This window comes from Tachypleus tridentatus, chromosome 3 (genome assembly GCF_004210375.1).
Source record: "Tachypleus tridentatus isolate NWPU-2018 chromosome 3, ASM421037v1, whole genome shotgun sequence".
Taxonomy (NCBI): domain Eukaryota; kingdom Metazoa; phylum Arthropoda; class Merostomata; order Xiphosura; family Limulidae; genus Tachypleus; species Tachypleus tridentatus.
In genome coordinates this window covers 2187951-2203062 of record NC_134827.1, presented here as the reverse complement: position 1 = coordinate 2203062, position 15112 = coordinate 2187951, and the positions used below count along the sequence as shown (strand labels likewise).

At 29.9% G+C, this 15112-nt stretch overlaps 1 protein-coding gene across 17 annotated transcripts in view; it reads right to left on the bottom strand.

Annotated features, from left to right (window-relative positions):
• The window catches only part of LOC143246210 (ATP-dependent RNA helicase DDX42), a 125149-nt gene extending 110241 nt beyond the window's left edge, over positions 1-14908 (bottom strand). For 10 of the 17 annotated variants that reach the window (XR_013025854.1, XM_076492472.1, XM_076492473.1 and 7 more), the window contains exons 1-3: positions 12493-14553; positions 9344-9589; positions 3917-4064 (exon numbers count right to left, since the gene is read on the bottom strand). Coding sequence is in view for 16 of the 17 variants with exons in the window: in XM_076492472.1 (XP_076348587.1) it covers positions 3917-4064; positions 9344-9589; positions 12493-12515 (417 nt within the window). In the remaining variant the exon portion in view is untranslated. Of the gene's footprint in view, positions 1-3916; positions 4065-9343; positions 9590-12492; positions 14554-14586 lie in introns of those variants that run through there. The other 7 variants (XM_076492468.1, XM_076492483.1, XM_076492470.1 and 4 more) reach the window with 5 other exon arrangements.
• Between the last annotated feature and the right edge of the window lie 204 nt (positions 14909-15112).

The window sequence follows — 15112 nt, the reverse complement described above, 5'->3', positions numbered from 1 at the left end:
AAGTTAGGACATCCTATGAAAGCCTGTGTATTTTTGTAACATTTTTGGATATATAGCTATTTAATCTCAATTTTAACAATACTGAAAGATTATAGGAATATAACTAAACAATTAAAACTGATGATCTTCTGTAAATGTAATTCTACAAAAATGCATATTCTAACTGAGGAAAAAGTTAGAACACGCCCACATTTATTCCCACTTAAAATGGCTCAACTCACACACAAGTGTATCACACCAGGTGCACCAGCATTTTGAATGAGGCTTGCCCTATTTAAACCTCAGACATTTAGTTTGGTGTGCTCCTGACTGTTAAAGTGAGAGTGAGCACCATTGGTGAGAGCAAAAGAGCTGTCTGAGGCCTTCAGAAAGATAACTGTAGCAGCTTATATGTCTGGTAAGGGATTAAAAAATATCCCAAAAGATTTTGAAATCAGCCATTCCACTGTCCGGAAAATAGTCAAAAAGTGGAGGGCTTTCAAAACAACTGCCAACATGCCCTGGTCTGGTTGTCCAAGCAAGTTCACCCCGAGAGCAGACCACAAGATGCTAAAAGAGGTCTCCAAACACCCTAACATGTCATCACGGGACCTACAGCAGGCTCTGGCTACTGTTCATGTGAAAGTACATGCCTCTACAATCAGAAAGAGACTGCACAAGTTTAACTTGCATGGGAGGTGTGCTAGGAGGAACCTTTGCTCTCTAAGAGAAACATCAAGGCCAGACTGAAGTTTGCCAGAGAGAATGTAGACAAAGACCAGGACTTCTGGAATAATGTTCTTTGGACAGATGAGTCCAAAACTGAAATATTTAGACACCAGAACAGAGGACATGTTTGGCATAAACCAAATGCAGCATTCCAGGTAAAGAACCTCATACCAACTATGAAGCATGGAGATGGAAGTGTTATGGTTTGGGGCTGCTTTGCTGCAGCAGGACCCAAACAGCTCACAATCATAGAATCCACCATGAATTCTACTGTGTATCAGAGGTTGCTTGAGGATCATGTGAGACCATCTGTCGAAAATTAAAGCTGAAGCGGAACTTGACCCTGCAACACAACAATGACCCAAAACATACCAGTAAATCCACCAAGGACTGGCTGAAAACTAAGAAATGGAGAGTCCTGGAATGACCTAGTCAAAGTCCAGATCTTAATCCCATTGAGATGCTGTGGGGTGACTTAAAACGGGCTGTACATGTTACCCCTCAAATATCTCACAACTGACAGAATTCTGCATTGAGGAGTGGGACAAACTTTCTTCAGACCAATGTCAAAGACTGGTAGATGGCTACAAGAAGCATCTCACTGCAGTTTTTTCAGCCAAATGGGGTAAAACTAGCTATTAGGGGGTAGGGTATCCTAACTTTTTCCTCAGTTAGAATATGCAGTTTTGTAGAATTACATTTACAGAAGATCTTGAAAAGTCTTTTCTTCAGTTTTAATTGTTTAGTTATATTCCTATAATCTCTCAGTATTGTTGAAATTGAGATTAAATATCTATATATCCAAAAATGTTACAAAAATACACAGGCTTTCATAGGATGTCCTAACTTTTTCACATGACTAGATTTAATACTGAAGAGGAGCTATGGCCAAGTGTTACAAAAATATATCCCAAAAGTAATAAATAACTTAATATTCTGAATATAAGAAGCAAGTGCAGTGTGTTTTTCTCATTTTTTCTTACTTAAAGTGAATGGTAAAATAATATTTATGTCTAAGTTGCTTATGTATTTAAATTACATTTATTAAACAGAAACATGCAATTTTTGTTCAAGTTTTATCCAATTCACATATAGATAGTCCATTAGCAAAGTCATGTATATAGCAAAGAATACTGTTATGAAATAATACATCAAAAAGAGAATGTTTTCCTGTATTTTGACATCTTCAGTCTCATACACAAATAAATATGAGCTCATCAAGTAATTAGTTACTTAAACACACAAATAAAAACTATTGTGCATGGATATTTTTATAACTCATATTTTATTTCCTAAATATGGGCATTGACATAACTGAGTGTAGAAATAAATTATTTTATGTCTTAATGTACACATTAATGGCACATTTATTCTTTATCAAAAAAAAAGCAAAAGTTTCAAAATTTTAGTCATAAATTAGTTTGAATTAAAATATAATTAGCTGCTATAAAAACACTTTCCTTTGTTTATTGAACATGCATAACAGGACTACAGAGTATAATTTTTAATACTGTTTGTTAGAAATTTAATTCTTTCATTGTGGAGAAGTTGATTATAGATAATTTAAAATTTGTTAAATTAAACAATTGTGTCAATGAGAAATCAACTATCTCAGAAAGCATTGATAAAGAAATTTAATAGCCCAAGCACTTTCAGAAAGTGAACTTTCCTTCATCATGACATACCTCTGAAGATGGAAATTCAACTTTTTAAAAACATTCAAATAACTGAGTTTATTTTCTCATGCTCACTTTTCTCCTGTAAATCTTGCATGTTTTTGAATATTGTAAATGAATTTTCTTTGGAGAATAATGATTGATGTTATGTAATACACATCTCTAACTGCATCACCAATTCAGAATACTAAAATTCACAATTTTTCAAATTTCTACCATTTGTCTGACTTAACAAGTGCAAGTATATCATACCTTATAATATCTAAAAATTTAGACCTACATCTCACTGTTGCTGCTCCATTGCCTAAGCCTCAATAAGTAGGATTTGATTTACATTTAAAGTTACTTCTCATTATTTATCCTACTCAAATATTCTTCACTGATAACCCTTCCTTCAAGTCCTTTATGTCAACAGATTAATACAACAAGATACAGAATGTTGATATGTTGTTCTTCATGCAATATAATTTGTCCTTAAAAAAAATTTCTACACTTGAATAAATATTTTAAAATTCAATATATATACACATCTAAAATACTTTCAATTGCAAACATTTATTTTCCTAATAAACTTACAACTACTTTCTTTTACCTGAGAATGTAAGATACAATACATGCATAAGTCAATAAACAATCTTTGTGTAAATATATTATGAATAAGCATATTTTCCTTTCACAGAGATTTCATTTAAAATACACAATGTTTAATATGCTTATAAAAAAAAAGATCCAAGATGCTTAATGAAATCTTTTCAAATTTATAAAAATATTTACAAAAGGGTCAATATGTTTTACTTACAATTCTCACCCATAAAAACTCATTTAAACAATCATGTCAGACTGTTTTCATGTCATTAAGTGAAAAAAATCCAGCAATCATTTTATACTCATGAAGGGGTTTCAACAAATACTAAAGAATAACTGGATAATTCTTGTTCATACTAGTTGCCTTTCCCCTCTTTCATTTCCAGTTCTTAATTAAGTGATTAGTCAGAACTGGGATTTGTATTTACATAAAGTAAATATCTCATATTTTGTATTGGAAACTACCGAGAATATAGTAAACTACAATGTTAATAAAAATAACCTTTGGTCTCTACAGCAATGGAACATCTAAACCTCACTTGCTGTTTGGTGACAATAAAAAAAAATTGTTTGCACAGTGTTGAACTAACATTCACTGTTGCAAACAATAAAACATGATATCCATTTGCAAAGTGAAAACAAGTTATAGACTTTTCAAAATAAATTTTTATTTGTATCATGAACAAAATTAGTCCTCTCCCTCCCCATTTTTTTGGCCAAACTGAAAATATTTGTAACTTTTCTTTATTCTATTTAATGAAAACCCTCTTTCTAGAATTAAGTGCTACTTTATTTTATAGGCCACAATTCCAATAACTTGCATTCAGCCAAAATAGTCTTCTAGCAAATACTTAACTCAAAAAAAAAAAAATTACCCTTAATGCCACAATAATTCCAGGAGAGTTTACAAAAAATTTACTTCAAGAATAACCTATATCTCCACAAACCTCCAAGCCAGCCATAAAAGCATCAAGTGGATCTTCTTCACTATCAGAATCAGATTCTTGCTTTTCCTCCATCAATGATGGACTTCCAGGAGCAGGGATGTAAGCCAGATTACTGTGGTTTTCATCATCATCTTCTTGTTCAAAATATCTATATTTAGATGCCAAAAGTTATAAGACAGTTTTTTTCTACTTCTTAGTAATTATATTTTGCAATATTTATGTAAATAGATAAATATTTAAATTACACTATAGGCTTGTTCAAAAAAAAAAAAAAGCTTCCAGTACATTTAAATCAATAAGCAAGTGCCTTTGAAGCATTTCACATTTAAATACTACTACTTTCATGCCTACCATTAATTCTAATTACAACTTAATTATACATTCAAAAAGTAGCAAGCTCCTCTTTGAGAAAGTTGAATACTTAATTAAATTGAATAAAAAATAAAGAGCTTTAAAACTTTGTCATTAAAACAACCTTCTCAGTTTATATTTCAGTATGACTTGTATTTATCAAAAGGTAAGAGACTAGTTTTACAAAAGACAAATGTAAAAATGTTTTAAATAGCTTTTAATGCTTAATTTCTAATGTTCTACTCTAATAAATGTTTATTGCATGTATTCAGATTATTAAAACATGTAGACCTTTCATGTTTCATTCAACAATTAGCATGAAAGTATAATTCTCAATTTCATTAAGACCTATGTTAGTTGTAGGGCTTTACAATTTAATAAGTTAATTAATGTATTATCCATAAGCAGCAATTACATTGACTTGTGTCATGTAAATTAATCAACTGTTGGCAACCTATTTACTAATGCTATAAATTTTTCTTAAAATTTTAACTGATCTGTTTTCATCTTAATATCAACCAATTATTGAATATAGAGATGTAAGATTTGAAATTTCAAATTATAACCTGAATTAATCATTTACAGAATATATTAACATTGCTTTAATTTTATTTAGTTCATTAAAGAGGAAGTACTTTTTTTGTGTGTGAAAAATACTCAAAATGTGATTGTGTTACACAGTTAACTTTTAAAAGTTGTATCATATCATCCTTAAAAAAATTTAAAAATTACTACAGCTATTATAAGAAAGTTAAACATTATTATTAATTCCTAATAAAATATTTGTATAATCTGTACAGACTTTCCAGTTTTATTTTTATTCATTCCCTAATAGTTTAGAAGCTTTCTAAGATAAAGCAATACCTGTAAAACATTTTATTTTATAAAATAATTATTTAATTTTTAAGTTATTTTACTTTAAATTCAAGTTACTTGAAAGATATCTAAATAATGCCATTTTTTTAACTTTGGCTAAGTATGTATTTGCTTAACAAACAAAATGAGTTAGAATTAGTAATTTTTTTGTGAGTGGTTATAAAGTAACTGAGAAACTGTATAAGTATACACACAACTTAAGAGCATATACACATATAAAACAATACTGAACTGTCTCATGATAATTCTGGAAAAGTGTGTCTAATCAAAAACATCTTAAGACAAAAACAAGGTATGGTCAAAAAAGTATTCAGCTGGCAACTTAAAGGAATAAAACCAAAATTGGTAGCTAAATTAGTAGCTACACTTATAGCATTCATAAAAATTTTAGTAATTACATCGATTAGTTAATCAGGCCATATTTTTTTGTTCAATTTGAAGCATGATAGCGGGTAAAGCAACACGTGACAAACAGACCTTTGCAGAACCAACAAGATTCTGTAAAATATGTGGTGATAGTTTTCCTTTCTGAAACAGTGTTAATAATTTCCTTTACAGTACCACCATGGAAACTAAATTAACAGTTTCTTTTCATCATCCATGTGCACATTGTACAGCTGTAATAAGCATCAATTATTTAAGCTAATATCATAAGGTTTGTACTCATTTCTATCTTGACTTCTTAAACCTACATGTTTTTCTGGCATCATGAATAAGCTAATCTCATGTTACACTAAACTCTCTTTAGTTAGGGAAATTTTATAAAATTTAGCAAATTTGTGCTTTAAAGTTAAGAACAGGTAATTGATAACAACCATGCAACCATATAACTTATTTGAAAACTAGAGCTAAAAACCGATAATCTAGTTTGTTTGGTCTGATAAAAACTTCTGTATCTAAACATCCTTTCACCCAAAAGGTTTGCTGCTTTAAATCAACAACCTTTAATTTGAATGATAATAAATTTTGCTCATAAATAAAGATATAGTAAAAATTATAGATTGTCTTTAAAAAAAAGTTGCAAGAAAATGTACAAATGGCAACCTTCAGAAGTCCATCACATGAAAAGAAAGTAAATTTTATCAATAAATTAAAAGTAATAAAGTGATGTGAGAAAAAAAAAGAAGAGTAACACAAACTTAGAATAATGCAGTATTTGGAAATATATTAAAAAGCTAGAACACTTTTTGTATGGGGGGAGACACAATAATCAGTTAGTAAGCCCATTACTTAATCCATTAGCAAATACCCCTAATCATCCAGCTTTGATTAATTTAATTTTTGTGTCATTCATCAGATATACCTTTTGATAGTAACAAATACATTATTTCTGCACATCTTTTAACAGATACCAACATTTGTTTAAAAAAAAAATATGGTAAATTATCCATACAAGGAAATGAATACAAATCACAAACTTAAAAAGACAGTTGGTTTATTAAACTGGTTTGCTCCCTCCAGTAAAAAGTCAGTGCTAAGTACAAAAATATAATTTCTAGCAGTAATGCAGTAATTGCAATGTTAAAGCATTTTAAGACCATCAAATAGATAGTCTCTTGGCCAAAATACTAAATAACCAGAGATAGCATTTTAGGTTCAAAGTGAAATGGTATCAAAGACTAACTAATTTACTGTTATATACTTATTTTAATATCTACATTTGTTTCAGTTTGATACATGTGACATATATTGTTGAATGTGTATTGTGCAAGTCCCACCTGTTCTCTAAATTTTTAGAAGATTCTCAAGTGCAAAAATCAACAATAGGTTTTATTAAAACACTAGCATATCTTTGAATATTGTTGAACATTCCAGAATCTCACCTTATAGTATATAAATTGACATGCAGAGAGACAGTTATAATGTTTGGTTACTTTGGAAGCTATAACTGCAATTACCACTTATTAATTGGAAAACTACAAATATTTGATCAGGAACTTTTATAGATTATGAGCATTACGAAACATTCAACTTTAGAAAACTTACTTCAGACATTAATATTTCTATGAAGCCATTATATAGCTTCAGCAGAAAAACTCTCATGTGAAGAACAGAGACAGTTAGTATTCCCATCACATGAAGTGGATCTGTATATCAACATAAAAGTAACTTGCACCTCATGAACCTGGACTATTGATAAAATATTCAGTTCCAGACCAGAGAGAAGACTGAATATTGTTTGTTAGTTTATAAAAATGTTTTGTATAAATAATTATCTGTAAAGCCATTACTATAAATTGTATTATTTGTTTTTGTAAATTTTGTTTGCATTAAGAAAGAAAATTGTGCATAACAATCTTGTTGGCAAATATCATAAATATGATATGTATTAACATTTAATTAACTTCTAAATTAAAATTAAAACTTTTGACTATTTAAAATCACAATACACAATGTACATACATAATAAACAAATCAGAGACTCATCCGAGATTAATTATAACAAGTAACAAAATGTTATAAAAGCTTCAAGTAAATGAACATATGGGAAAATTATCATTGTATAGTTACATTTAACATTCCACTCTACAAGAAATCCAGAAAAAATAATAATAATAATTCAGTATATGTACATAAACAGACAATTCGAAGATGATATGGGAAATGTTTGAAAATAAATTGTTTTTAATTTAAAATAAGATTATTTCTAAACAAAGAAGTATAACAAGGAATATACAACTTAATTGGCTTAAAAAATATGAAAAACTCAAGGCTATATACCACAAATTTCTTACTATTAAAATGATCCATTAAATATGTGTTTGTGTATGTTAGCATTCACCACCAAGATCTGGCTGGTTCAATCAGAGTATGGTGATTTTGGTATGGAACTGAAAATGATCCAAAGGTGAACCTGAGCTAATGTTGTGGGTGTACAACGACAGGCTTAAAGGACCAAATTGGCCCTTTTAAACTATGCATTTTATTTATACCAGCACAATATTATTTTTCAAAACTTTCAATAATAATTGCATGCTTAGGAATTATTCACTACTGGATATCTTTTCTTGAATATTATAGTATTTTAAAACTCCAGCATTTACCTTAATTAAAGCCAAGTCACAGTGTGTACTTTCCCTCAAACTCTGGCAGTGTCTATTACATAAAGAAGGACTATTCAGAAATGCACAATTGAAATAACATTATTTGTTGTAAACTAAAATAAAACAGAGCAAATGTTCAATGAATGTGTTGAACTAGCAAGAGACGTGAAAAAAACCTTTAACCTGTTCAGTGCCATAGACGAAATAACTCGTCCAAGCCAACTGGTAACACAGTGCAACGGACAACTTAATAATAATACCCAACTTCAACGCTAGATGTCAGCACCATACATGCATTTGACCTACTTATAAATTCTTTAACTTTTGATCCAAAATGGTGTCACGAAAAAAGTTACAAAATGAAGAAGCATTAGAGTTGTATTGTAGCAGTTGAAATACTTGGCAGTTAACAGGTTAATAATTTATCTCAGTGGTTCAATGTGTTCCTCCTCCACCCTTGTAAGTTACACTGAACATAAAATAACTGAAACATTTAAATCAGAAATGAAATAAAACAAATGCAGTCTTAATGATTTTAATGTAATTCCCTCAAAAATTAAAGTCAAACCAAATCTAAGAATGTTCTCAAAACCCTTAAGTTCTAAAAGTCTATGTCAAAATGTTTTTAAATGTCAAGAAATGCTAACAGTTTGCTTACTTGGGGCAAACCTTATATACAAAAAACTAACATATAATAAAGCCAGGCTTGTATACAACTTCATGTTTGCAACCAATATGCTCATCCACAGCATTTCAGGCAATTATATGATTCAGCAGCAAGAAAACCCACCACCTATTTCACAAAGGTACAACTGTCTTTTTCATTTTATAAACTATAAATAAACATAATTTAATGAATTCATGTGCAGAGTGCACTAGAGAAAGTGAAAGCTGAGTAACTTGCATATTACTTCACTGCATCTTAACTACAAACTGTGAAAAGTGCAACAGTTTACAAAAGTTACATAATAACTAAGGGGAGATCTAACCCACATTATAGTCCCATAATACAATATATGTTTTGAGACAATATTATCAAAACATAAACTTCAAAACAAGATGTCAAATAGTAAAAACTTTCCTGTTTATGCCTTCTTGTCCACCATATCCTTCAAACAATAATTCCATTCTGTACAACATTATCATTAATACTTACTCTTCTTCAGTCTTTGGCCTCTTACGAGGAAGTCCAAAACTGGCTGCCATAGCATTCTGAGTGATAGTTTGCAGTCCAGCATATCCATGCTTATTCACCATTGGAGGCGGTACAGCAGATAGACTATGAGATTCAAGGGGACTCTGACTAAGCTGAGGTTCTGTTTTTTTACCTCCTAGTGTAAAACTTCCAAAACCAAACCCTCTTGGTCGCCCATCACCACCCTTGTGAAACATTTCTTTCAGTCTAAAGAAAAAAGTCAATAACATCACTTATCACATTAATGCATTTTCTACAATAATTCACAGAAGTTACAATACTAGCACAAAAATCCTGCCCTAAGTGCACCTTACATTTACTTGTATTACCATGAAGCATGAAGATCAAAACATAAAATATATGTTTCACTATTATTTTCAGAGGAGAAAGAAAATACAACAATTTTCATTCTCCATAACATAATGTGATTCATTGCTTTTATCTTATAAAACCAATTTGTAGTTTTACTCATGAAAATTTCTTTTACAAATGACTAAGTTCTAAGTCTTCTTATATTTCTCACCATGCATCAGATTTGCATTTTTAGTGATTCTTGTTCATGGTAACTACACCAGTATCCTTTTTTGAATAACATTTTCTCAAAGTATTAATCTCTAGCAATGCTATGTTATTGTTTAACTGCAAAATGAAACATAATTACTACATCTACCAAGCTCCAGTTTATTTTTCTCTATTAAAATTAGTGCTGTTGTAGGTATATTCAATGAAGAGATACCTAATATAGACCTATGCCAAAATTAGATGTTTTTAAATTTTTATTTTTAAGGTTGATATTTTTGCAATAGCATTTATTAACATAAGATAAAAAGTTTTTGAAAATATAAAGTAATATTTATTTTCATCAACAAAAATTCAGTAGTGTAGACATTTATAAAAAAAAAAAAAAAATGCTATTAATCACAATTTCAACATGTTACAGGTTTAGTACAACATCACACATGATACATTTTTATGTAAAACAAGCTGAAAATAGAAAAATTACTCTCACATGAGAACAATCAATTTGTTGAATAGAATCAACTAATGAGCCCCAAGAGAAGTCGATTAGCAAATTCCACTAATTGCACAGTTTTTCTAGGGAACTTATGATAACATAAAATACATTTATGCAGTCTTAACCAGTTTAGTGAATGAAAATTATTAGAAGTGCTGGATGAGCCTCATATCAATAGAAGTAACTTTGTCTGAGGAGTCCAGATTGTCTATTGGCTTTCCTATTCAGAATCACCTTACCTATTCTTTGCTTAGTCAAACATTTTAGTGCAACAAGTATGGTATACAATGTCACAATGTTAATATCATCATGTGGGAAATGGCTTTGATTTGAGCTTCAGATTTTTATTTGCAAAGCATTTCACATGAACAACACTTAACCCTCATGTAATTTCCAAAAACATTAATGTTACATTAAATATAATTCCTATGGGCTTTTCCAACTTATTTGGGTTTCAAATACATATGCAGTTTGTTCACAACTGTATGCTTATTATTTTGTGAAAATGCATTCAGATACTTCTGCTATGTTTGACACCATTACAACTTTATCACTAACTTCATTTTTCAGTAATTTAGCTTGGGTTTGTTTCAGACTGCTATAAACATGTTTTAACTACTTTTATTTATTACAGATTTTATCCTTCATTTTTTGTGATCTTCTAAATACTCATAACTGTCATACTCTGTACAATTATAAACACCATTACTTTGTTTACTTTAGATGTAGTTTTGTTAAAGTCACAAACATGTAGTTTTTTTAAATAAAGTTACATTTATACAAGTTTCTCTGATCATGTATTTTTTTATTTTTCAAACTGACTAGAATTTATCAATCTAACATATATAATGTCTGCAAGAAAGTATAGCTTAAAAGGTATACATAATAATGATAGAATAAGAAAAATTCAAGCAAATGGCATGAAAATCACTACAAATGTTTGGTGGGTGACAGCTAGTCAAAATATACATTAATTCCTTTCCTCAAGTAAATTCAAAACATTTTAACAACAAAAATCCATACCCCATCTAGTACTCGTAAATGCTGAATGACTGCTTGAGATATGTTTTTCCATTTGTTCCAAAAACATGTGATTGTGCAACGGTTGATGTTAAGAATGGTAACACATTGGATACTCTACTAGTCTTAAAAGTATATCTCAGAATGACATCAAGAAAAACAGACAGCAAGCTAGCTAAGTTTGCTTCCTATGTACAAGTTGTTCTTGAAGTTTGGGATGAGATAATTGCCTTGGCAATTATTATTTTGTTTTGGATTGAAATATTGTTCTTGAAAAACAAATGTTTACCAGCTTTAAATCTTTAAAATTGCATTCACAGTAAACAATTAGTCAATCTACTTATCTGTCCTCAGAATATAATTTGAGGAAAAAAGATGCAATCCTTTCAATTAACATGCAAAATTTCCTTAGAAATTTTGTGTGAGTTATATTTTTTAGCTCTTACTTGCATGACAATCAAGCTAAGTCATGAGCTTTTTCAATCAATTTTTGGTTTTTAATTGTCTTAATTACTGTTTAAAACCATAATCATACTTAATTTTTCCCCAAAACACATTTATTTAATTATTACCAAGATTGTTATAACATACAATGTGGTATAATATTTAGCAGTCACAATTACACAATCACTGTTTGGACAAAGGGAAAAGAAATAACTCCACATAATCAGCTAATGTTGATACACACTTAACAAAGTATCACAGAACTTGGTGGATGAAATCCTCCTTAAGATGTTTAGCATTTATTTGAATAAAGAGATAAATCTATTTATTAATACCACAGACACACACACTCGCATATAAATTTAGATAGTGATCAGTTCATTAATCAACCTGAAAGTCATTTATGCCACTTAAGGACTGGACATCTGTTTTTACTTAGGAATCCTCCCAGTCATTCAGTGCTCACACTGCACTGATGAAACATAAAAAGTATAGATATATGTAAATGATAAATTAATAACCTATTATTTTCTATACAATAAATAGTACAATATTTGGTGCACATAAACTACTCGAAAATTGTACAGACAACCACAACTGTTTGAAAATAAAAATACAAATGCAAGTTCACCTATTGTATATAGCAAATTCCATTTCAATGTCCAATGGTGATTAAAACTACATGAACTATGTAAACGTATTTTGAGAATGGCTAAAACTATTTAAAACTTATTTAATTTCTTCTCTCCATACTAATGTTTTCTTAGATGGCTAAATGTACAGAAAAGCTTTTTCGTCATTACAAACACAGAAAAAACACAACTTAACTTTTCTAGTGACTAAAGCTACATAAATCTGTGTAGGTCCTATACACAGCTAACTACTAAGTATCAACTCCTGGTATGGACATATACGAAGCATACATATTTTTAAAAATATAGTATTCAGTGATGTCGAGAAAACCCACTTGTAGAAAAATATATATGTAAAAACGGCTCTTTTGGGTTGAGAAACTATTTTACGTAGAAGAGCGAACAATGTTTCTACCTTCTTTGGTCATTGTCAAGTTCACAAAAAAAGAAAGAGGTAACTGACCAGAAGCTGACCACATGTTTGAAAGGGGTTGTGCAACTGAGTGTCGGAATGTAGAGGGCAGTATTAGATGTTTGAATATATAATTTTATATTATTTATTATTTTTAATATAGGTATAAAGGTGTTCCTTTGTGTCGATTTATTTTGGGTTTAAGTTGTTGTATAAGTAAGGCTTCTTTAATTTTCAATTTGTTTATGTTTGTTTGTTTATTTAGTATTTGAGTGTTTTCTATGGTTATATTGTGTTTATTTGACTTGCAGTATTCAATAACGTGTGAAGGTGACTTTTTATGTTCTTTAACTCTGGTTTCCATTTTTCTACTTGTTTCTCCAATATAGAAGTCATGGCAGTTATCACATTGATTTTATAAATAATGTTAGTGTAGTGTTTGTCAGTGTAGTTTTTACATAGTATAGACCTCAGTTTTGTGCCTGGTTTTTGAATAAATTTGGTATTAACTGGAATGTCATATTTTGTTACTAATTTTTGCCAAATGTTGGTTATTTGTTTGCTGATGTCAGGAATATATGGTATACAGCAGTATATGGTTTTGTGGTTTTTTGATTCGTGAGCTGTATTTACTTTAGTTGGTTGATTTTGCTTTCTTTCTAGGTGTGTGCGTATAATGTTTTCTACGGTTTGTGGAGGAAACTTATTGATGTTGATGAAGTATTGTTTTATTTTGTCTAATTCATCGTTAATTTTATCTGGTGAGCGTAGTTTTATGGCTGTGTTTATTTGGTTTCTTAGTATATTGAGTTTTTGTTTTGTTTCATGTGCTGAGTCCCAAGGAATGTATAGTCCAGTATGGGTGATTTTTCGGTGGATTTCTGTTTTGAATTGTGTGTCAGTTCTTGTAATTTTGAGGTTAAGAAATGATATTTGATTGCTTTCTTCCTGTTCACATGTGAAGTTAATGATGGGATGTATAGAATTAATGTGTTTGAACAAATTAAGCGTGTGTTCTGTAGATCTGAATCCTGCAACCATGTCATCTACATATCTGTACCAGTATAGTGGTGGATGTAATGCTGTGTTAATTGCTTGTGTTTCAACTTGTGTCATAAAAATATTGGCTAGAACTGGTGATACTGGGTTGCCCATGCTTATGCCATTTGTACTTATACAAATATTTTCTCAACCCAAACAAGCCATTTTTACATATATAAAATGTAGTATTGTTTCCTAATTTAACCACTATATCCACATAATGCTTTTTATACAGGATAAACATGAAGAATCATATATTATACATATAACTAATGACATACTACTAAAATCTTAACTGTATTCGTAAAGAAACTACGTCAATCAGTTAAACAGTTATATTATTACTAGTATTAGTAACAAGTAGTATTCGTATTGACAGTGCCAGTGTTGATATTGCTATAGATAACAATAATACTCTGTAATGAATTTGAAACAGGTATGACGTTTACTCTATTTGTATCACAATCCTTGAAAAGTTTTAGTGTATTAATTACACGTAAATCATTTAAGGTTAAATCTTAATAAAATAATTAAAATTACAATTTTAAAAATTAAATGCATATCCAGAATAAACTACCCTAGAGTGGAACTAGAACTTCAGTAGACTAAAATTTAGAACTAGGGAGATTTTAAAACTCACAAGCGACGAACGAGAGTTCGGTAAAGTAATTGTGCCTCACAACAAGTAAAACTGTTAACAAGTATCTAGGAGTCAAATATTTTATAACGCATTTGAAGATATAAAATATAAAAACAGGTAACATTTATTAAAATATAACTTAAACTACATTTAAATTTAAGCCTACCTACATAAACTGCTTCGAAATTATTGCAACTCAGCTAAATGCTGAGATTCAATTAGGGACCGTTTGTCAAATTGATGAATCTTACAAAATTCAAACAAACTTGTGTATTTTCAGAAAAGTTAACAAACAGTGGGTGTCTTTGGACATATTTTAAAATAAAGCAGCATTTAGTTATCTGCTGCGTCCACCTCGGCGAAAAACTTTATTTATCATTGAAAACGTATTTTATAATTGTATTCAAAATGCACAAAAATCTTGTTTTTAACGGTAAACTTGTCTTAAATTTTGTATAGTGTGAGATACCTCCAACATTTATATTTAAATGTATGTTTGTATTGCATTCCAACGAAAGTCATTATC